Raw genomic sequence first — 23,587 nt, 5'->3', positions numbered from 1 at the left:
GGGCCTGTGAGCCATGGCCGCTGAGCCTGCGCGTCCGGAGCCTGTGCTCCGCAATAGGAGAGGCTACGATAGTGAGAGGCCCGCGTACCGCAAAAAAAAAAAAAAAACAATAAAACAAAAAACTAATACATTAAAAAAAACCCAAAAAACAACTATCAGTCTAAAACCTAATATTACTGCAACTTTGGTTTGTAACTCCAGATCTTGTTCTCTACATAATTTAAGAGACTAATGCATTTAAAAGAATTATTAGTTTATATTTTTGGGCACAAAATGTATAAAGATGTAATTTTGTGACGTCAATAACCAAAAAGGGTGGGGATGGAGCTGTAAAGGAGCAAAAATTTTGTATGTTATTGAAGTTAAGTTGGTATAAATTCAATTAGAGTGTTATAACTTTAGGATGTTAAATGGAGTCCCCGTGGTAACCATAAAGAAAATAGCTACAGCTTATACATAAAAGGAAACGAGACAGGAATTTAACCATTTCACTACAAAAAATTGATTAAACACACAAAAATACAGTAATGTAGAAAATGAGGGACAAAAAATCTAAAACCATTGAAAACAAATAGCACAATGAAAGAAGTCCCTCCTTATCATTCATTACTTTAAATGCAAATGAATTAAACTCTATAATTGAAAGACAGAATGGCAGAATGGATAAATACACACTATCTAACTATATGCTGTCTACAAGAGACTCACTTTATATTCAAAATCACAAATAGTGAAAGAATGTGAAAGTGAAAGAATGGAAAAATATATTCCATGCAAATAGCAACCAAAAGAGAGCAGGGATGGCTGGACTAATATCAGACAAAAACAGACTTTAAATAAAAAAAGCTTACAAGAGACAAAGAAGGACATTACACATTAATAAAAAGTTCAATACAGAAAGAGGATTTAATAATTAGAAACATCTATGCACCTGACAGACCCAGACCACCAAAATATATGGAGCAGGGACTTCCCTGGTGGTCCAGTGGTAAAGAATCTGCCTTGCAATTCAGGGGACGCGGGTTCAATCCCTGCTCAGAGAACTAAGATCCCACATGCCGCGGGGCCACTAAGCCCATGAGCCACAAATACTGAGCTTGTGCACCTCAACTAGAGAGCCTGTGTGCTGCAAACTACAGAACCCATGTGCTCTGAAACCCGCATGCCACAACTACAGAGCCCACCCACCCAGCCTGCATGCCACAACTAGAGAAGAGAAAACCCACACGCCACAACTAGAGAGAAGCCTGCAAGCCATAATGAAAGATCCTGCATACCTCAACAAAGATCCCACATGCCGCAACTAAGACCTGATGCAGCCAAAAATAAGTAAGCAAATAAATAAATAAATAATAAATCTTTAACGAATTATATATATGGAGCAAGAACTGACAGAATTGAAGGAAGAAATAGACAGTTCTACAATAATACTTGGAGACTTCAATACCCTACTCACAGTAATGGACAGAATAACTAGACAGAAGATAAGTAAAGAAATAAAGGATTTAAAGAATGCAACAGACCCAACAGATCTAACAGACATATACAGAACACTCTACCTAACAACAATAGAATACATATTCTTCGCAAGTGCACGTGTGACATTTTCCAGGATAGATGATATGCTGGGGCACAAATGAAGTCTCAACAGATTTTAAAAGATAGGTATCATACAAAGTGTCTTCTCTGACCACAATGGGATAAAGTTAGAAATCAATAACAGAAGGAAAACTTGAAAATCTACGATACTGTGAAAATTAAACAACACATTTTAAAACAATGACTGGATCAAAGAAGAAATAACAAGGGCAATTAGAAAATACTTAGAGATAAGTGAAAATGAAAATACAATATACCAAAACTTATAAGCGGTGCTAAGGAAGAAATTTACAAATGCTTACATTAAAAACTAAGATCTCAAAAAATAAAAATAATAATAAAATAAAAAACAAACAACAACAAAAAAACTAAGATCTCAAATTAACAACCTAGCTTTACAACTTAAGGAACAAGGAAATAAATAAATAAAAAGAACAAAGGAAACCCAAAGCTAGCAGAAGGAAGAAGAAAATAAAGATTAGAGCAGAGATAAATGAAATAGAGAACAGAAAAGTAGAGAAAATCAATAAAAGCAAAAGCTGGTTCTTCAAAAAGATCAACAAAATTGACAAACATTTAGCTAGATGGACTAAGAAAAAAAGAGGGAAGATTCAAATTATTAAAATAAGAAATGGAAGTGGGTACATTACTACCAATTCTATAGAAATAAAAAGGATTACAAGAAAATACTATGAACAATTGTACACCAACAAATTGTGTAACCTAGATGAAATGTTTTAATTCCTAGAAACACAAAACCTACCAATACTAAATCATGAAGAAATAGAAAATCTAACTAGTAAGGAGATTGAATCAGTAATCAAAAATTTCCTGACAAAGAAAAGTGCTGGACCCAATGGCTTCACTAGTGAATTCTACCAAACACTTACGCTTGTCAAACTTTAAAAAACAAAACAAAAAACGGCTGAAGAGAAGGGAACATTATCTAACTCTTTCTATGAGGCCAGCATTACTCTGAGACTTAGCCAGACAAAGACACTACAAAGCAATATGCCTAGGCTTCCCTGCTGGTGCGGTGGTTGAGAGTCCGCCTGCCGATGTAGGGGACACGGGTTCGTGCTCCGGTCCGGGAAGATGCCACATGCCGCGGAGCGGCTGGGCCCGTGAGCCATGGCCGCTGAGCCTGCGCGTCCGGAGCCTGTGCTCCGCAACGGGAGAGGCCACAACAGTGAGAGGCCCGCGTACAGAAAAAAAAAAAAAAACCAATATCCCTTATGAACATTGATGCAAAAATTCTCAACAAAACAGTACCAAACCAAATTCAGCAGCATACTAAAAGCATTATACACCGTGACCAAGTAGGATTTATTCCTTGAACACAAGAATGGTTCAACTTATGGAAATCAATCAATGTAATACACCATATTAACAGAATAAAGGGAAAAAAACCCCACACGATCATCTTAAGTGATACAGAAAAAATATGTGACAAAATTCAATACCTTCTCATGATAAAAACACTAAAAAATGGGGATTAGGGCTTCCCTGGTGGCGCAGTGGTTGAGAGTCCGCCTGCCGATGCAGGGGACGTGGGTTTGTACCCCGGTCCGGGAAGATCCCACGTGCCGCGGAGCGGCTGGGCCCGTGAGCCATGGCCGCTGAGCCTGCGCGTCCGAGCTTGTGCTCCGCAACGGTAGAGGCCACAACAGTGAGAGGTGGACCGAAAAAAAAAAAAAAAAAAAGGGATTAGAAGAAAACTACTTCAACATAATAAAAGCCATATATGAAAACCCACAGTGAACAATGGTCAAAGACTAGAGCTTTTCCTCAAAGATCAGGAACAAGGTAAGAATGCCCACGTTTGCCACTTCTATTCCACACAGTACTGAAAGTTATAGCCAGGGCAATTAGGAAAGAAAAAGAAATAAAAGACATCTAAGAGGGAAAGGAAAAAGTAAAATATGTTTGCAGATGATACGATCTTATACGCAGAAAACGCTAAAGATGACTCACACACACAGACACACACACACAGTTAGAACAAATAGATAAATTCAGCAAAGCAGCAGGATACAAAGTCAACACACAAAAATCAGTTGTACTTCTGGGGACTTCCCTCGTGGTCCAGTGGTTAAGAATCTGCCTTCCGGGCTTCCCTGGTGGCGCAGTGGTTGAGAGTCCGCCTGCCGATGCAGGGGACACGGGTTCGTGACCCGGTCCGGGAAGATCCCACATGCCGCAGAGCAGCTGGGGCTGTGGGCCATGGCCGCTGAGCCTGCGCGTCCGGAGCCTGTGCTCCGCAATGGGGGAGGCCACAACAGTGAGAGGCCCGTGTACCGCCAAAAAAAAAGAATCTGCCTTCCAATGCAGGGGACGCGGGTTCAACCCCTGGTCAAGAAACTAAGATCCTACATGCTGTGAGGCAACTAAGCCTGCGCACTGCAACTACTGAGCCCACGCACTCTGGAACCCACGCACCACAACTAGAAAGAAGCCCGCACACCACAATGAAGAGCCTGTGCGCCGCGGTGAAAGATCCCATATGCTGCAACAAAGATCCCGCATGCCACAACTAAGACCCAATGCAGCCTAATAAATAAATGAATGAATAAATAAATATTTAAAAATAAAAAAATTTTAAAAATAAAAAAATAAAAATAAGAAGTGGGGGTGGGACCAAAGAATCAAAAAAAATCAGTTGTACTTTGATACATGAACTAACAATCTAAAAAGTAAATTACAAAATAAATCAACTTACAATAGCATCAAAATGAATAAAATACTTAGGAATTAAGTTAACCCAAGGAAGTGAAAGACTTGTACAATGAAAACTATAAAATACTGTGGACAGAAATTAAAGAAGACATAAATAAATGGAAACACATTACATGTTCATGAACTGGAAGACTTAATATTAAAATGTCAATACTATCCAAAGTGATCTACAGATTCAGTGCAATCCATATCAAAATCTCAATGATATTTTTTGTAGAAATAGAAAAACCCATCTTAAAATTCATATGGAATCTCAAGGGACCAAAACAATCTTGAAAAAGAGGACCTAGAGATTATCTTACTAAGTGAAGTCAGACAGAGAAGGACAAATATCATATGATATTTCTTATATGTGGAATCTAAAAAAATGATACAAATGAACTATTTACAAAACAGAAACAGACTCACAGACATAGAAAACAAACTTATGGTCACCAAAGGGGAAAGGTGTGGGGAGCAGGGAGGGATAAATCAGAAGTTTGGACTTAAAATATATACACGACTATATATAAAATAGATAACCAACAAGGACAGGGAACTATACTCAATATCTTGTAATAACCTACAATTGAAAAGAATCTAAAAAAGTATATGTGTGTGTGTGTATGACTGAATCACTTTGCTATATGCCTGAAATTAACACAACACTGTAAATCAACTACATTTCAATAAAAATTTTTTAAGAAAAGAAAAAGAGGAACAAAACAGGAAGACTTACACAACTTGATTTCAAAACTTACTACAAAGCTACAATAATCAAAACAGTGTAGTACTGGCATAAAGACAGACATATAGGGACTTCCCTGGAGGTCCAGTGGTTAAGACTCTGCCCTTTCACTGCAGGGGGAGCGAGTTCGATCCCTGGTCAGAGAACTAAGATGCCACATGCCACACAGTGTGGCCAAAAAACTTAAAAAAAGAAAAGAAAAAAAAAAGACAAACATATAGACCAACAGAATAGAATAGAGAGCCCAGAAATAAACTCTCACATATATGCCTAAATGATTTTTGACAAGGGTGCCAAAACCACTCAATGGGAAAATGACAGTCTTTTCAACAAATAATGCTGGGAAAACTGGAATGTCCACGTTTAAAAGAATAAAGTTGGACCTTTACCTAAAACATTATATAAAAATTAACTCAAAATGGATCAAATATTTAAATGTAAGACCTAAAACAATAAAACTGTTAGAAGAAAATGATGTAGGACAAAAGCTTCACAATACTGGATTTGGCAATGATTTCTTGGATATGACATCAAAGGCACAGTTAACAAAAGAAAAAAGGCAACATATAGAATGTGAGAAAATATTTGCAAATCATATATCTAAGGGATTACTATCCAGAATATATAGAGAACTCTTAAAACTCAACAACCACAACAACAAAAACCACCTGATTAAAAAATAGGCAAAGGACTTGAATAGACATTTCTCCAAAGAAGATATACAAATGGTCAAATTCATGAAAATGCTCAATGTCACTAATCATAAAGGAAATGAAAATCAAAACTACAATGAGATATCACCTCATACTCATTAGAATGGCTATTATCAGAAAAAACAAAACAAGTGTTAGGCTGTTGATAAACTGGGACTCTTGTGCGCTGTTGGTAGGTATATAAAATGGTACAGCTGCTGTGGTTCCTCAAAAAGTTAGAATTATCATATGATCCAACAATTCTGTTTTGGGCTATATATCCAAAAGACCTGAAAACAGGGTTCTGAAGACATATTTGTACATCCATTTATTCACAACAGCTAAAACATGGAAGCAACCCAAGTGTCCATTGATGGTTGAATGGATAAACAAAATATGATACATACATACAATGGAATATTATTCAGCCTTTAAAAGGAAGGAAATTCTCTAATATGCTACAACATGGATGAAACTTGAGAACATTATGCTAATTGAATAAGCTAGTCACAAAAAGACAATTACTCTATGATTTCACTTATCTGAGTTATCTAAAGTAGTCAAAATTACAGAGACAGAAAGTAGAGTGGTGGTTGCTAGGGGCAGAAGGGAGGTGGGAATGAGAGTTACTTTTTAATAAGTATAGAGTTTCAGTTTTATAAAATGAAAGGAGTTCTGGAGATGAATATTTGAAAGATGCTAAGAGTAGATCTTAAGAGTTCTCATCATGACAAAAAAAATTTTTTTGATACCATTATGGTGCTGAATGTTAACTAGACTTATTGTGGTGATCATTTCACAATACATATAAATAGTGAATCATTATATTGTACACTTCAAACTAATATAATGTTATATGTCAATTATACCTCAATTTTTTTTTTTTTTTTTGCGGTACGCGGGCCTCTCACTGTTGTGTCCTCTCCCGTTGCGGAGCACAGGCTCCGGATGCGCAGGCTCAGCGGCCATGGCTCACGGGCCCAGCCGCTCCGCGGCATGTGGGATCTTCCCAGACCAGGGCACAAACCCGTGTCCCCTGCATCGGCAGGCGGACTCTCAACCACTGCGCCACCAGGGAAGCCCCCTCAATTTTTAAAAAATTAATTGTTATTGGAGTATAGTTGATTTACAAAGTTGTGTTCGTTTCTGCTGTACAGCAAAGTTAATCAGTTATACATATACATATACCCACTCATTTTTAGATTCTATTGCCATATAGGTCATTACAGAGTATTGAGTAGAGTCCCCTGTGCTATACAGTAGGTTCTTATCAGTTATCTATTTTATATATAGTAGTGTGTATATGTCAATCCGGTATGTTACCTCAATATTTTTTAAAAAAGAAGTAAAATATAAACCCTTCGTTGGCATATTAGTCCAGATATTGACTTAGAATAAAAGCCAAAAACAAAAACAAAAACAAAAAAGAAAAGGAGAGAGAGATCTGGAATGGTTAAGATGGTAAATTTTACGTGTATTTTACCACAGTAAAAAAACATTTGGAAAAAACTGCACTATAATATCATTTTTCAGCTACTGGATTAGCAAAGTTCAAAATGTTTCATAACACTGTAGGGTTGAGGGTATAAAGAAACAGGCATTTTCATATATCACTTGTGGGAGTGCAAAGTGGTACTCTCTCTATAGCAATCTGGTAATACTTATCAAAATTACAAATACATATACACTTTGACCCAGCAATTCCACTTCTAGGAGTTTATTCTAGGTGATACTAACACATGCAAAATGATATATGTACAAGGTTATTCACTGAAGTATTGTTAATAATAGCAAAGGATTGCAAACAACCCAAATGTTGATCAATAAAGGAATGTTAAGTAAGTTATGGTACATCTAAACAGTAGGATGAGTATACATTCATAAAAAAACCACGAAAGCTCTTTATATATTGACATGGAATAAGCTCCAAGATATATTACAAGAAAAAGGAGCAAGCAAAGAGGAGAATATATATTCATATTTGCTTATATATATGTATAAAATATCCCATAAGATACATAAGAAATTGATAATACAGTTTGCCTCTGGTGTGTGGAACCAAATGGCTGGGAACTATCCCCAGGGATAAAGATGTTTCAGTATATTCACTTTTATAGCTTTGAATTTTGAGCCACATGAATATATTACCTATGCAAATACTAAAATTAAAGCAAAAATCCTTTACCTTTTATTTTGTCAAACCACAGCTCTACTAGAAATACTTAATTCTATTTCTAAGGCTAGACTGACATGACTAAATTAATTTTACCCTAAACCCCTTTCATGGCCCTAACAGGAATACTAATGTAACGCTAGATATAATTTTTTCCTCTCCACAGCTCTCATCTCTCTTTCTCTTAAATACTTTCTCCCATGTGAACTGGCTAAGTTTTCATATCACTGTCCTATATATATAATACCTGTCCCAGTAACTGTTCATGGTCACATCCTATTGAACTAATCCCAGCAGTTAACTGAACTAGATTTGGGCGTTCGGGACTGCCAAACTGAAGCCATTTTTCTTTCTCCAAATTTTAAGAAATTTGTCTCCAACACATACTTTTCCGGCTTCATGCATATCTCACATCACTAATAACCTATTATCCTGGGCCAATAAATTAATAAGCTGCTGTTCTCCAGAACACACACTCACGTTAGGTGAAAGCAATGGGAAGAAGTTAAGCAAATATTCAAAGCTACAGGTATGGAGAGCTTCGGGGGAATCTGCAGTAGTATTAAGTTCTTCTTAGAAAAAATTCTCAAGGGTCATTGGGGTCAAGCCTGGTTTAATCAATACTTAACAGAACTCCTAATGAAGTGATGTGGAGTCATCAAGAAAGTATTCCAGAACTCCAGCACTAACCTAATATAGACCCTAAAGAGATTTCATAGAGATACTTGATTGAAATTCACACTTCAAGCACTTCCTAAAGGAACCAGATTTAGAGTAAAGAGCTATGGGAAACATTCTGAGGCCAGCTAGTATCCTTTGGGGAAAGCACTTTGGTTTTAAGTGGATAAGGAGAACTAATATGTTAGACATTGTATTAAGTACTTGCATTTGTTAATATTATTTTCCTATTTTAGAGATAAGCAAAATAAGGCACACTAAGGTTAAACAATATTCCCAGGAAATAAAGCCAGTAAGTAGTGAAAAAGGATATAAATCCAGTTTTGACTGACTCCACAGCCCAAGTGCCTTCTACCTCCCTGAATTGGACCATCAGACCCCTCTGCATAGCTAATAGTAGCAAAGCCCCTCTTTAGGCTTTAAGCCAAAGCTCATTAGTATCAGAGATTACAACACAAGTGGTCTGACCTAAAAATCTGAACTATTTTAACTGATCTGTGATATGAATTATGTTGAAAACCGCTGGACTAGATCACTTTCTCTAGAGGACCTCTGCTTTCCTTGACATGTTCTCTAGCTTCATCCCTGCCTAATATTAATATTAATAATATTAATACCCTCCGCAATTGCACCATGGCAGAGTCATTCTGCTTCCTGCCCAGAATCACGTGGAGGAGACAGTGTGGTATTCTATGTACATAGCTGTGTTTCAGTGTCATAGAAGAATACTTTTCTTAACCAGGTAAACTGAAGATGCATATGTAAATCTTTCAAATATTTCTGCAGAGCTTAAATTTTTTTATAATACAAATATTGATATCACACTTCTAAATTGAATTCATTTTTACCTTTTTCTTGCCTGTTACTGTCCATTCTTTGAGTACTTCACTGGCACTACCTGTAAGAGAAACCAATTACGTATTTTTTCTCCTACCACATGCATGCTCAAGCAGGAATTAGTGTCCCTGAATTTTGTAACTGCTGGAAAATCTCCAAAGTTCCCAATAGGAAAAGTTAAGGTTCACGTCTCTAAGCTAATGTAATGACATAATCATATCATGCTTACCTTTTAGAATACCTGCCCATTTAGATTCTCCTTCTCCATTCAATTTCTTCAGTAAGTTCTTCCAAGAAGAGACTAATGTAGCCTGACCATTTTGAAGATTCTTTTATTTATATATCTTTGACCGAATACAAAGATGACTGGTTTCAGCCCAAGTATGGCATCCTCTCTCCTCCAGAAGATTACACACACCTTAGCTACACTGTTTCAGAGAGAACTGTATACTACCCTAGACCCAAATACTAACATTATAAAGAAAACAGATGAAGACGAAGAAAAACCTTACAGTATTTGGACATGTTTATTCTATACTGGTAAATTCAGAAAAATAGAAACAGGGAGACATATTCTGATGTCGCTGTCACTGTTCAATGATGCGATAGCTTTAGGCAGTTTTTCCCAAACAAGTTATGTGGAAAGAAGTTTGTAAAACACTCCCCAGCTCTATAAATCAGAAGGCTTGGCTAAGCCTACCATTTTTTGTATGGTAGATAAGGATACTCAAACCCATATATTTGAATCACTTGCCAGAGCCAAACTAAATGGTACTGGAGCCTGAAAAAGAATGTTGAGTCCCTGAATCTGCCACCTGTGGCTGAGCTACTGGACCACTTCTTTGTCATTGTTTCTTAAATTCTTAAGAATTCCCAACTCCAATCAAGTCCCTTATACCACTGGCCACCTAATTTCTTCTTAACTACCATTAGAGAACGTTCTGAATAAAATGATGGAGTCTTCTCAGCTTGTCTCTTATTCCAGGTATTATATAGCTTATGAACGAATTACTTCCAGGGCTGAAATAGGGAGCTTTAAGAGATATCTTTAAAAATGGCATGGTATGTTATGCTATCATGGCGTCTGCTATATCATCTATGAAACACCAGATTGCCGAATGAATGTTATAGAATGCTGAAGCAACTTCTATTTGAACAAATACAAACTTATAAAAATATTGAGCTAGGATTACCTTCCATGAATGCTTGTACTGTTTTGTCCACACAATTATCAAAGTGCTGCAAAACCAGGATAATTTCATTGTTACTCTTATTGGGAACTATTGCACGTACTGCATTTATCTGGAAAAGAAGACAAGTTTATTTAATTCTAATATCAGTAGGTCAGTTGGAAACTGAGATCTCATACAGAGAATAACAGAAAGGGTACCATTTCATTTTTAACAAGATATATCACTCTTTAGTGTCAGTGTGAGTACATACAACCAACTCACTGGGAATGATTAATAGATGAGTGATAACACTACATAAAAATTAATTTCAAAACTTAGAAAAGCAGAACATTTCTAGAAACAGATTTGTGCCAGGGGATTTCACTGGTGGCACAGTGGTTAAGACACCACGCTCCCAATGCAGGGGGACCAGGTTCGACCCCTGGTCAGGGAACTAGATCCCACATGCTTGCTGCAACTAAGAGTTCGCATGTCACAACTAAGGAGACCGCATGCCGCAACTAAGACCCAGTGCAACCTAATTAATTAATTAAAAAAGAAGATTTGTGCCAGATTTTATTTCAAGAAAGGGTGGTTTAATTTAGGTATCAGGTATTAATTTAGCATCAACGTTTCCTCATTTTTAGCAAACTACAGAGAAAGGTGGGAAGTTTAACGAACCACCAACAATAACAGATTTTTTTTTTTTTTTTTTTTTTTGCGGTACGCGGGCCTCTCACTGTTGTGGCCTCTCCCGTTGCGGAGCACAGGCTCCGGACACGCAGGCTCAGCGGCCATGGCTCACGGGCCTAGCTGCTCTGTGGCATGTGGCATCTTCCCGGACCGGGGCACGAACCCGTGTCTCCTGCATCGGCAGGCGGACTCTCAACCACTGCGCCACCAGGGAAGCCCAACAATAACAGATTTTTGTATAGCATTTTTCAAAACATTTACTTCATATCATTTAATTGTATAATAATGCTTAAAGATAATTTAAATTATTATAAACTATTTCAGGTATATAAAACATAATGAACACTCACTGTATGACAGCCAGTTTAATAAAATAAAATATATGCAACTGAAGTGCCCATGAAGTCTCTCCTAAACCCCATTTCCCTCCTCTCCACAGAGATCTCTACCTTGAATTTGGTGTTATTTTGATACATGTTTTTGTACTTTTATGATGTATGTATGTATCCACAGGTAATCCATATTACTGTTTTGCATTACATAAATATTATCATATCGTACCTGTCTATATTCAATTTGCTTTTTCATGTAACAATTTTTTTTTAGATTTATTTTTCATGTTGATAAATGCATCTTATTCATTTATTTTAACTGCTACATAGCATTTCCATTGTATGAATATAGCCAATTTATTCATTCTCCTGTTGATGGACATTTACGTTCTTTCCAATGTTTGGCTACTATGAAAAATGTTATAATAAATATTCCTATGCTTATGCTTACTTGCTGAATACTCAGTGCCTATGACAATGTTTAGCAAATTGTTAAAAAAAACCAAAAAACAAAAGGGTCTTCTGTGAACAGTGAGAGGATGCCTCTATTGTATATAACCACTAGTAGAATTCCCGAACAGTATAGGGCATCTACAATTTCATTAGAAATGCCAAATTTCCCTTTAAAACAGGGAATTCCAATTTTGTCAGTTATTCCTAAGGTATTTTAAGGTATTTTATATCTTTTGAGATTAAAAATACTTTATAATAATCGCATATTCTGTTTTCATTTTTGTACATCGATTTTATATCCAGCTGTTTTGATGACTTCAGTATTCCTAATAATTTGTTGCTTTCTTGGTTTTTCTATGTAGACAACAGTATTGTCTATAAATAACGGCAGTTTTTTTTTCTTCCTTTCTAATCCTTATAATTTTCATTTCTTGTCTTACTGCACAATGTGAAATTGGTTATTTTTTCAAGAAGACCTGATTCTTTTTGGTAGAAAGTGGTAGTTAGAAACCAAGATCTAAGAGCTAGGTGTGTTTATTACTACCAGCGAGTCATTATTTCTAGGTCCTTTCAGTGGATAGAGCTAGAAAATTTTGTTTCTTACAACATAAGTTCATATATAATAATAAAAGTTCAAATATAGTATTAAAAGGTTTGGGTTTTTTTGTTTTTTTTTGTGTGCCATGTGGCTTGCAGGATCTTAGTTCCCCAACCAGGGATCAAACCCAGGGCCTCTGCAATGAAAGCGCAGAGTCCTAACCACTGGACCGCCAGGGAATTCCCCATCTATGCATTTAAAATGATGTATGTTATTTTTCATTCTGTATTTGTAAGCATTGTATATTAGAAATGTTTTCAGGGTATCTAATCAGCCATACTGCTTGAAAAGGAAGTCCTTTTATAGACGAAGAGAAGTAAAGTATCTTGTTCAAGTAATTAGCAGAATCTGTATTAGAACCTAAGTCTTTCTTAGTACACTTGTTTTCATATCATTCTATACTTTTTTTGTTTCAGGCTTAATTGAACAATGATAAGGTTTAAAACCACACAAATGGAAAGGTATATAATCTATAATACAAAGAGGGCAAATCTGTAATATACATTTTTGAAATGAGCAAAAAACTTAGCACTGATCACTAGAAAATGGGCTTCAGGCAAAAATAACAGATTCAATGATAAAGGTAAAATTCTGATAACTTAAAATGTGAAAGTGTTTATATTACTGAACCAATATATATCTATGACTCCATAATCAACAATATACTTTTTAAATAAGACTGAGAACACACATAAGCTTTTTTTAAAATGTTTTTCTCAGTATAGCTCATTAAGGGTTATATTACTAAAAACAACCTTTTTTCCAAAGGTATATTACTTAGAAAATTTATTTCTCTTCTTGCTCTAAAGTCTCCTGGACTTAAAAATCCTCTTCAAGTGAAAGGGTAGATCTTGGGACTTCCCTGTGATCCAGTGGTTAAGACACCACGCTCCCAATGCAGGGGGCCCGGGTTCGATCCCTGGGCAGGGAACTAGATCCCACATGCATGCCACAACTAAGAGTCTGCATGTCACAACTAAGGGTCCGCATGCCGCAACTAAAAGACCCCACGTGCCGCAACGAAGATCCCACGTGCTGCAACTAAGACGCGGCATGGCCAAATAAATAAATAAAAATCAAAAAATAAAAATAAAGAATGTTGCTAGGGCTTCCCTGGTGGCACAGTGGTTGAGAGTTTGCCTGCCGATGCAGGGGACACGGGTTCGTGACCCGGTCTGGGAAGATCCCACATGCCGCGGAGCGGCTGGGCCCGTGAGCCATGGCCGCTGAGCCTGTGCGTCCGGAGCCTGCGCGTCCGGAGCCTGTGCTCCGCAACGGGAGAGGCCACAACAGTGAGAGGCCCGCGTACCGCAAAAAAAAAAAAAAAAAAAAAAAAAAGAATGTTGCTAAATGAGATACACACTTAGCCATATAAATATTGTTATAATATTAATTAATATTAAGATGTCTTCAAGAGAATTTAGAATAAATATATGTATATGTATACATGCAAAGCATATTGTACGTATAGGCTCTGATTCCTCAAAACCTTCATGGTGGTTACTCTCTGATATACAGTGGCATTCATACAGTTTTGTTCTTAAAATCTCACTTTCTTAATGAGTTTGTATAGCCATTGATTTCATTAGTACCTAAATTTTAACAAAACATTCAAGTTTCTTATCCACAGTAACTAGTCATACCTTCTCTTTCATGTTCTCAAAAACTCCTCCCTGGGCCAGTACAGTATTGGACTGCAAATCAAAAATGAATCCTGATGAATCTGAAACAATGAGAAGGAAAAAATATATTCAACATGGTCCAAAGCTAACATATAATCCATCCCGTAAAATGGAAGGGCCAATACTAGCTGCTTTTCTCCCATAAACAGCTAACAAGAAGTTAGTTGTTATTTTGCAAATTCTATTATATAGATAGCAACTGATAACTACATTTGCATTAAAATTATAAAATTACTTTTATTTTAATAGAAACTGTCACAGCTTGAGAAAAACACTAAGTACATCACCTATATTAAGACTGTCCAGTAATCCTTGGTATCTTTGTTAACTATCCTATCTTAATTTAAAAGACCCTCTAAAGTAAAGTAGCTAGTAAAGTAAATAGCTCCTCAAGGTAAAGTTTAATACTAACAAATATGAAAATGTGAGAATGAGAGCTTCTGTGGCATTAATAATAACAACACAGAAAAGTACTTTCCATCTTCCAGACTGCAACACACACACACCATGTTCTTAGACTATGAACTCCATGAACACATTTGTTTCTGTTCCCAATATAATACTTGATAAAACAATGTACTTGAGTTTACATTACCAGCACAAATGGGAAAACTTAGTTCAATGTAAGTAATTACAGAAAAGAGTTTGGCTTCCCTGCACTTATAAAGAAAAGGCTATCTATGAATTTAATTAGTTTCTTTACCCGTGAGTATATGATCAACAAATTACCTCAGCTTTAACACTTGACAACTTTGTTTTAATCTAATGAGATGCGATCCTAGGACATGGTTAGAGTGCTTCTCAAATTCTGATGTGTATACTTAACATCTGGGGAAATCTCCAGTTAAAATGCAGGTTCTGATTCAGGAGTCTGGTGTGTGGCCTGAGGTTTTTACTCCCAAGCGGTATCAACATTGCAGATCCATGCACCATACTTGGGAGTAGCTTGGGGGTTAGAATTTCAACAAAGCAAGTAAAAGGGGAAATTTTGAGAAAAGAGGTTGCTGTGGTCTGAATGTTTGTGTTCTCCCCTCCAAATTCATATATGAAATCCTACAGTGATGGTATTAGTAGGTGAGGCCTTTGGAGAGTGGAGTCCTCATGAATGGGATTAGTGCTCTTTTTTTTAAATTTTATTTACTTATGTGGCTGCGGTGGGCTCTTCCTTGTGGAGTGCGGGCTCCAGAATGTGAGGGCTCAGTAGTTGTGGCGCGTGGGCTTAGCTGCCCCACGGCATGTGGGATCTTAGTTCTCCGACCAGGCTTTGAACCCGCGTCCCCTGCATTGGAAAGTGGATTCTTAACCACTGGACTACCAGGGAAGTCCCAGGATAAGTGCTCTTATAAAAAAGATTCTACAGAGCTCTCTAGCCCCTGCCACCATGTGAGGACACAATGAGAAGTCTGAAACCCAGAAGAAGGCACTCACCAGACCATGGTGGCACTCTGATCTCAGATTTCCAGCCTCTAGAACTGTGAGAAGTAAATTTCTGTTGTTTATAAGCTACCCAGTCTGTGGTATTTTGTTACAGCAGTCTGAACCGAATAAGATGGGGGTATAAAAGATGGGGGTAATATTCTAGTGCACTTTCCAAATTCTTTTACTATTATTTAAGTTTTTTTTTAATTTTTAATTTTTTTAAACATCTTTATTGGAGTATAATTGCTTTACAATGGTGTGTTAGTTTCTGCTTTATAACAAGGTGAATCATCTATACATATACATATATCCCCATATCCCTTCCCTCTTGTGTTTCCCTCCCTCCCTCTCTATCCCACCTCTCTAGGTGTTCAGAAAGCACCGAGCTGATCTCCCTGTGCTATGGGGCTGCTTCCCACTAGCTATCGGTTCTACATTTGGTAGTGTATATATGTACATGCCACTCTCCCACTTTGTCCCAGTTAATTAAAGCCTCTTTTACAGCTCAATTGTTATCCTGTGTTTTAAAATACCTCCTAGTTGCTGTGGAAGACTGAAAATTTATAAGTTAGAATGATAACAATATTTTGGTACTAAAAGTGGAAAAGAGGATATGAATAGAGCCAATGTCATTCAAAGAGAAACTATGTTTGCCAATTACCATTGAACTGTGAATTAAGTTAGATTTAACCTCTGTAATATTGGCAGTATCATGATTGTTCCCTGAATGAAAAATCAGGTCACATTTACACAAACTCAGTATTTAAAGCCTGAGTTTTCCAGATGACGACATAATATGGTTAACTCCCAATTATCTTTATTAATTGAAAAGAGACACAGTACAGATAAAAATCTTATATAGCCAAAATACTACCCAGCAACCTTCTCAGAATTGCTTTAGGTTATCCAGATGATATAACCTGACAGTTGTTAAGTACAGATGACCCTTGAACAACATGGGTTTGAACCGCCTGGGGCTACTTATACACAGATTTTTTTCAACAGTAAATACTACAGTACTACACAATCTGCGGTTGGTTGGATCCATAGATGCAGAACTGTGGACACTGAGGCCCAATTGTAAGGATTTTCCACTGCACTCGTGGGTCAGCACCCCTAACCCCCATGTTGTTCAAGGGTCAACTGTACTCTCTCCCAAAGACACATTAATGAGCACTGAGATGATACAAAGGACATCAGTAATCTTACTTAGGAATCAAACCACCAGTCTCTTTTAGGGAAAAGAGGGGATACTTAAGGTAAAACAGCATTTTGCAATCTATATTTAAATGAACTATTCGTATTTCTAATTTCTACATCATCTAACACTTTTTTTTTTTTTCCTTTAACAACATGCTAGATGAAACCAAGTGCAAGGAAAACAAAGGGTAGTTCTGCAAACACCTTCAGTTACTGCCCCCTCAAATTAGCATAAGTATTATTAGGGTTTATTTGGCATACCAGTTGGGATAATGATTAAAAATACATAAAGCATAAGAACCTAGGGGCAGGACACGAATAAAGACACAGACGTAGAGAATGGACTTGAGGACATGGGGAGGGGGAAGGGTAAGCTGGGACAAAGTGAGAGAGTGGCATGGACATATATACACGACCAAGTGTAAAACAGATAGCTAGTGGGAAGCAGCCACATAGCACAGGGAGATCAGCTTGGTGCTTTGTGACCACCTAGAGGGCTAGGATAGGGAGGGTGGGAGACGCAAGAGGGAGGAGATATGGGGATGTATGTATACGTATAGCTGATTCACTTTGTTATAAAGCAGAAACTAACACACCATTGTAAAGCAATTATACTCTAATTAAAGATGTTTAAAAAAATACATAAAGCAGCTATTTCAGTCAGGATGCCAGCAGGAAACAAACAGCACACTTAGACTGGGAAATCTGAAGAGAGTTTAATGAAGGGACTATTTTCGAAGGTGCTGGTAGGGAGTAGGGAAACCACAAGCTAGAGCACAGTACTCCTCGGCTAATAATAGCAACATATATTGCTACTGGAGGTTTTGAAGAAGCTAAGGAGGGAGCAATTACTGGAACCCAGAGAGAGCAGGCTCTTTCATCTTTGTTTCACCTGGTGTGGAGACAGCCATAGGATAATAGTCCTTTAGTCAAAGGACAGAGTAAGCCCACAGTGACCCCTCAGGGAAAGATTGGGGGAACAGATACTCCTACCTCACTCTCCTCCTTGCCTCTGGTCTCCTGTCTATGCTGCCCAATAGTCAAACTCAACCAGAAGCCCAAGGGCAAGAAACCTGTAGTCTGACCTGTAGTCTGTACAAGTCAGCCTCCCGGGGCACAAATGCCCATTTTGTATTTATATTCTAAATCACGAGTTCGCCAAAAAGGGCAGCAGTAATTTAACATCTTAACTTGTCTATTCACCAGCTAATATTGCCTCTTTTTACTTAAACCAACAACTCAAGTGGATTCAAAACCCTGCTTCAATGAACTGGAGCTTAAGTGCCTCTCAACATGATAGGGAAAGTCATTTTTAATTCCCCCCAACAACATTTAGTGATTTAACACTTCTCTTATTTTTTCGTGCAAAGAAAGCCTAAGATTTACTTAATTCCATTGGTAGGAAATAAGGCAGGATCTCATCCTTTTATAACTACTCTATGATAGAAGGTCATGTATACTCTATCAGAAATAAATTTTTAAAGAAAAAAAAATGAAGTTAGGGCTCCCCTGGTGGCGCAGTGGTTGAGAGTCCACCTGCTGATGCAGGGGACACGGGTTCGTGCCCTGGTCTGGGAAGATGCCACATGCCGCAGAGCAGCTGGGCCCGTGAGCCATGGCCGCTGAGCCTGCACGTCCAGAGCCTGTGCTCCACAACGGGAGAGGCCACAACAGTGAGAGGCCCGCGTACCGCAAAAAAAAAAAAAAAAAGAAAATGTGGTGTGTATATATATACACAATGGAATATTATTCAGCATTAAAAAGGAACAAAATTCTGACACATACTACAACATGGATGAAGCTTGAAGATATTATGCTAAGTGAATTAAACCAGTTACAAAAGGACAAATACTGTATGATTCCACTCATATGAGGTGACTGGAAAGTCAAATTAAAAGAAGGGAAAGTAGAATGGTGGTTGCTATGAGCTGGGGAGGAAGGGGGAAAGCAAGATCTTGTTGAGTAGATAACAGAGTTTCAGTTTTGCAAATTGGAAAAGTGTGAAGATGGACAGTGGTGATGATTGCATGGCAGTGTGAAAATATGCCACTGAACTGCACACTTAAACATGGTGAAAATAGTAAATTTTATGTCATGTAAATTTTATCACAATTTTTAAAAATTCTAATTATAAAGAATGTTAAGAAAATAGCATTGTTTTCTAGTGTAAAATTTTAAATGTAAGGATCCCTTACTGAGATTCCAAATTAATCTCTGCAAAAAATATTTGGTAAGCACCTACCATGAGCCAAGCTAGGCATTGAGGATACATTGGCAAACAAGACGTCTATGGTTCCTGCTCTGAGTTTTATAGTCTAGTGCAAGAGACCAGTAAAAATAAACAATCTCTCTAATAATGATAGCAACTATGCATAGCTTATTAAATTGCACAGTACTAAATACATATACTAGATGCCCACCATAACACTATTTTGAGGCAGAGATTTTTTTTTTTTTTTGCCTGCGTTGTGTCTTCGTTGCTGCGCGTGGGCTTTCTCTAGTTGTGGTGAGTGGGGCTACTCTTTGTTGTGATGCATGGGCTTCTCATTGTGGTAGCTTCTCTTGTTGCGGAGCACAGGCTCTAGGCAAACGGGCTTCAGTAGTTGTGGCACGTGGGCTCAGTCGTTTTGGCTTGCGGGTTCTAGAGCGCAGGCTCAGTAGTTGTGGCCCACAGGCTTCGTTGCTCCACGGCACGTGGGCTCTTCCCAGACCAGGGCTCGAACCCCTGTCCCCTGCATTGGCAGGCAGATTCTTAATCACGGAGCCACCAGAGAAGCCCAAGTGGAGACTGTTGAAAGCTTTACTATTTAGGGTCCTACCTAAAAAGATTTAGCAGAGCTAATATTATTAAGGCACAGTAGGGCTCTTTGAAAGTACTAAAGTGAATTCAATCTGATTATCAATGAGAAGATTGTTTCCTTCGTGGAAAAGTCTGTTCCCCCAAATTCCAGGCTGCTTACAGTAGAGAGAAGCATAGAGGGGGCTCAACCCAGACATGGAGTAAGTCTAAGGATTCTTACAGGGGCTAATGCATTTGTGTCTTTGAATTTAACAACTAAAAACTTATGGTTTTAGATTGTTTATGTATTTTTTTTCATTGACATGATGGCAAATTATTATATTAACCAATCTGACAAGTGAGGAGAAAGGTGGAAATATAATCCCTTCCAGAATACCTTCTCTTCACTTTACAATGATGAGAAAAGCCAGTCATGGTACTATTCTTTACCCAAACTCATACAGTAAGAAACCTACTGCAGAATCAAGGACAGAGTCGAAGTTTTATGCTATACACAAAGTGCCATAATTCATCAAATATACTAGTTCTCAAGTTGCCATTATTTTAACAAAAAGGTGGTATATCACCTTTCTTCTAAGGATCTCAGAGTTTTGTTATTACTCACTGATGTTCCTCATACATACATGAAACAAGTTGGATTACAAAATTATTCACATTTCACCATGGCCAAAGACAGGCCATACAGTTAAGAGCCAATTAAGTGCAGGTAAGCCCAGAGGTGAAGAACCCTAGACATACAGACAACCTAACAAGTGTGATGATCACTTGTCATATTTTCTCAAACTGTATCAACTTCCTTTTAAAAATTAAAAAGCAAACTCAAAAGCAGAGGCTAAGTGCCAGAAGTGGATTATCTCATGAACAATTAAACAATCTGAAGTTCTCCTTTAGACTGAACACAGCCAGTACTCAACCACCTAAAAGAAGATAACTAGTCTCTTGCAATTGCTTTTTCTCATGCCAATTTTGAGAATAATCCACATATAAATCACCCTTAAAATTACAAGTGGAGTTCAGTTTCTTCATGGGCACTAATGGCAAACATAGGGACAGGGGTTATGTTGCACAAATGTGAGTGCAAGGAAAAGAAAGTTATTGTCACAGGCACTACTAGCTAAAGCCTCGAGTGTATTCACAACTTCAAAACTGAAGATGCCACTAACTTCAGTTTCCTAGGTGGTAATTCTCTTCTGTCAGTTTACCTTCTAAGCTTAGAAGAATGATGACTGTTTTGGTAAGAAATAAGATACTTATTTTAAAAGGGGGGGATATGTGTAAATAAAGGGGAATCAGGCTTAAAAGGGAAGCAAATCAGAGATGAGAAATTTAGAAAGGCAACTATGTCAAAATGCCATTTTGTAACATTTCTAGTTTGCTTTAAGTAATTCTACTATAGTATACTATTGTAGCTTTCTGAAATGCTAGCACTTTTATATGTTTAGTCATTTAAAAGTTATTTAGGAAAGCTCCATCCTAGTTGCCAATCCTCTTAGTAGGTTGTAAGGAGTCTCATCGATTGGTCTTCCTAGCCATTTCGGATGACTAATGTGGCTTCAGTGTCCAGAAAAATCCACACTTCAACCACCAGTCAATCTGCTAAGTGGGTCTTCAGTGAAAGAAAGCAGCCTTTTATCTTCCTGTTACTTCTGCTTTCACTTGTCATCTAGTCTTTTTTCTTTTTCTGGTCGCACTGTGCAGCTTGTGGGATCTTAGTTCCCCAACTGAATCTGTGCCCTCAACAGTGAAAGTGCGGAGTCCTAACCACTGGACCACCAGGGAATTCCCTTGTCATCTAGTCTTAAAAGCTGATTAAATTTTTTCTTTACTTTGCTCCTTTGAGTGCTTTCTTCAGCTACATTCTGAAGTATGTTGTGCCTCTTTTTATGGACAAAGCGCTTACACTGGGAAGCTTCCTAACATCTAGAATAAGTTCTGAGTTTTCAAGGCAGAGCTTGATGGGAAGTCACGGTTTTTATTATGCAAGCAATTAAACCCTACTTTACTCTCACCAACAGATTTTCCCAGGTTTCAAGCAGATGCAACAGAATAAGTTTCTATTTTTTAAGTTCCAAAAGTTCTTGAGTGTCTCATTATTTAAAAGGTTTGATGGTTGAATGGTAGATAGGAAATTCAGTCGACGTTTCAAAACTTTCTTAGTAATGTATTCTAGAGAATAGCCAGGAGACAATGATATTGATTCTAATGCCAAACTTCTGTCTCAATGCCGTCTCTCATTAGTCTGAAATTAGTTCTCCCACATGTGAAATAAAATGCATAATTAAAAAAAATTATTTCCTACTCCATACTGTCCTTCAAATTCTCAGAATTCTGCCAGCTGTTTTAAAAAATAAACTCAATTTCGTAAGTCAAAAAAATTTAAAGCACTTGAAAACTGTGATTTTTTTTTTAAATAAAGAACTCAAATCTTTAATTACTAAGATCAGTACATGTTATTTGCTGATTCTAGATTATCTCTGAGTTAATGTTTTATATGCAAAACTTTGTATGAAGTTCCAGGGATTACATGAATTCAAATAGTTACTTAGAAAATTATGAAGCCACATGATGATTATTTTGATATCTGTTTACAGCCAACTTTCAGGCTTTTTTTAAGGAATGCGGCACTAAAATAGAATAAAAAGTAAAGTATCTAGTTAAGCCCTTCTTTATTTCCAAGCAGTGAGAAGGACTGACTGAGTTTTACCTTTCTACTTGTTAATCTTTCCCAGCCTTTTGTGAAAGGAAGAAATAAATTGTGATGTGGCTAAAAGATGAATGGCCAGTAAAAACGGGGGTGGCGGGGGGCGAGAATCAAGGAAACTAGATAATCTAAAAAGCAGAAAGTCAGTCTGTGAATAAATCAAGTCTTCTAATATGCCTCTGTGTGAGCTGAGTCTGAAGAAAAACATTAAGTCTGAAGAAAAACATACTTTCCACTGCTAAGGGCCTATATTCAGTCTCTTACAAGTCAAACCCTCTTTTTAGGTTTCACTAATATTTCTCTGTTTAATGGATCTTCTATTTTATGGGATCATTACTCTTGGATGTCCTTACAATATATACCATAGTTCTGGGCTTATTTCGTGCACTGGGTGAGTTGAATGCATAGGTTTTTATTTTTGTTTTTTAAATTCTTTCCTATTCCTCATGGTCTTTCAGATGCTCAAGAATTCTGCCAGCTAATCCAGGAAAGAAACTCAATTTCATAAGTCAAAAAAATTAAAACACTTATGAACTGTGATATTTAAAAGTAAAGCAAACTTTCAAACACTAAATCAGTGCACACTAGCTGGCAGAATTCCTGAGAATCTGAAGAAGAGTAAGGAGGAGCGATTTTTTTTTTTTTAACTGCATTTCATTTCATATGTGGTAGAACTAATTTCAGTTGAGATCTGAGAGATATTCTGTTTGTCAATTATAAAAGACTTTGCTTTGGATGTTCCTTCTAGCACTGTAAAACAGTGACTGTCTTCCCTCTCCACCCCATCTCATCCCCCTTGCTTCAAAGTACAGAAATGAACAAGGCAATCCTAATTGTATGCTTCTGTCTCCAACAAAACGATGACTTTTCTCATAATACACAGCACCGCAAAATCTGTCACTCTTCATTCATTAACTTTCATGCAAATAAGAATTAAATCTGTGAGCTTTTCTTTCTTAAACTGACTTATGGATCAATAATCTACTTTGATTATAAATATTTCTATTGCTAAATAGTTGTTACAATTATCACAAAGTGGACACTAGCTTTTAAGCATTATACTTGTGAATATAAGAAACATGCTACCTAAATAGC

General features: G+C 37.2%; 1 protein-coding gene across 1 annotated transcript in view; it reads right to left on the bottom strand.

Moving 5' to 3' along the window:
- SPATS2 (spermatogenesis associated serine rich 2) overlaps positions 1-23,587 on the bottom strand; it is a 74,543-nt gene that overhangs the window by 27,983 nt on the left and 22,973 nt on the right. The window contains exons 2-4 of the mRNA XM_007452266.1: positions 14,334-14,413; positions 10,636-10,744; positions 9,454-9,503 (exon numbers count right to left, since the gene is read on the bottom strand). Of these exons, the coding sequence (XP_007452328.1) occupies positions 9,454-9,503; positions 10,636-10,744; positions 14,334-14,413 (239 nt within the window). The remainder of the gene's footprint in view (positions 1-9,453; positions 9,504-10,635; positions 10,745-14,333; positions 14,414-23,587) is intronic.

This window comes from Lipotes vexillifer, unplaced genomic scaffold, assembly GCF_000442215.2.
Source record: "Lipotes vexillifer unplaced genomic scaffold, Lipotes_vexillifer_v1.1 scaffold422, whole genome shotgun sequence".
NCBI lineage: Eukaryota > Metazoa > Chordata > Mammalia > Artiodactyla > Lipotidae > Lipotes > Lipotes vexillifer.
This window is presented reverse-complemented; position numbering and strand designations above follow the sequence as displayed.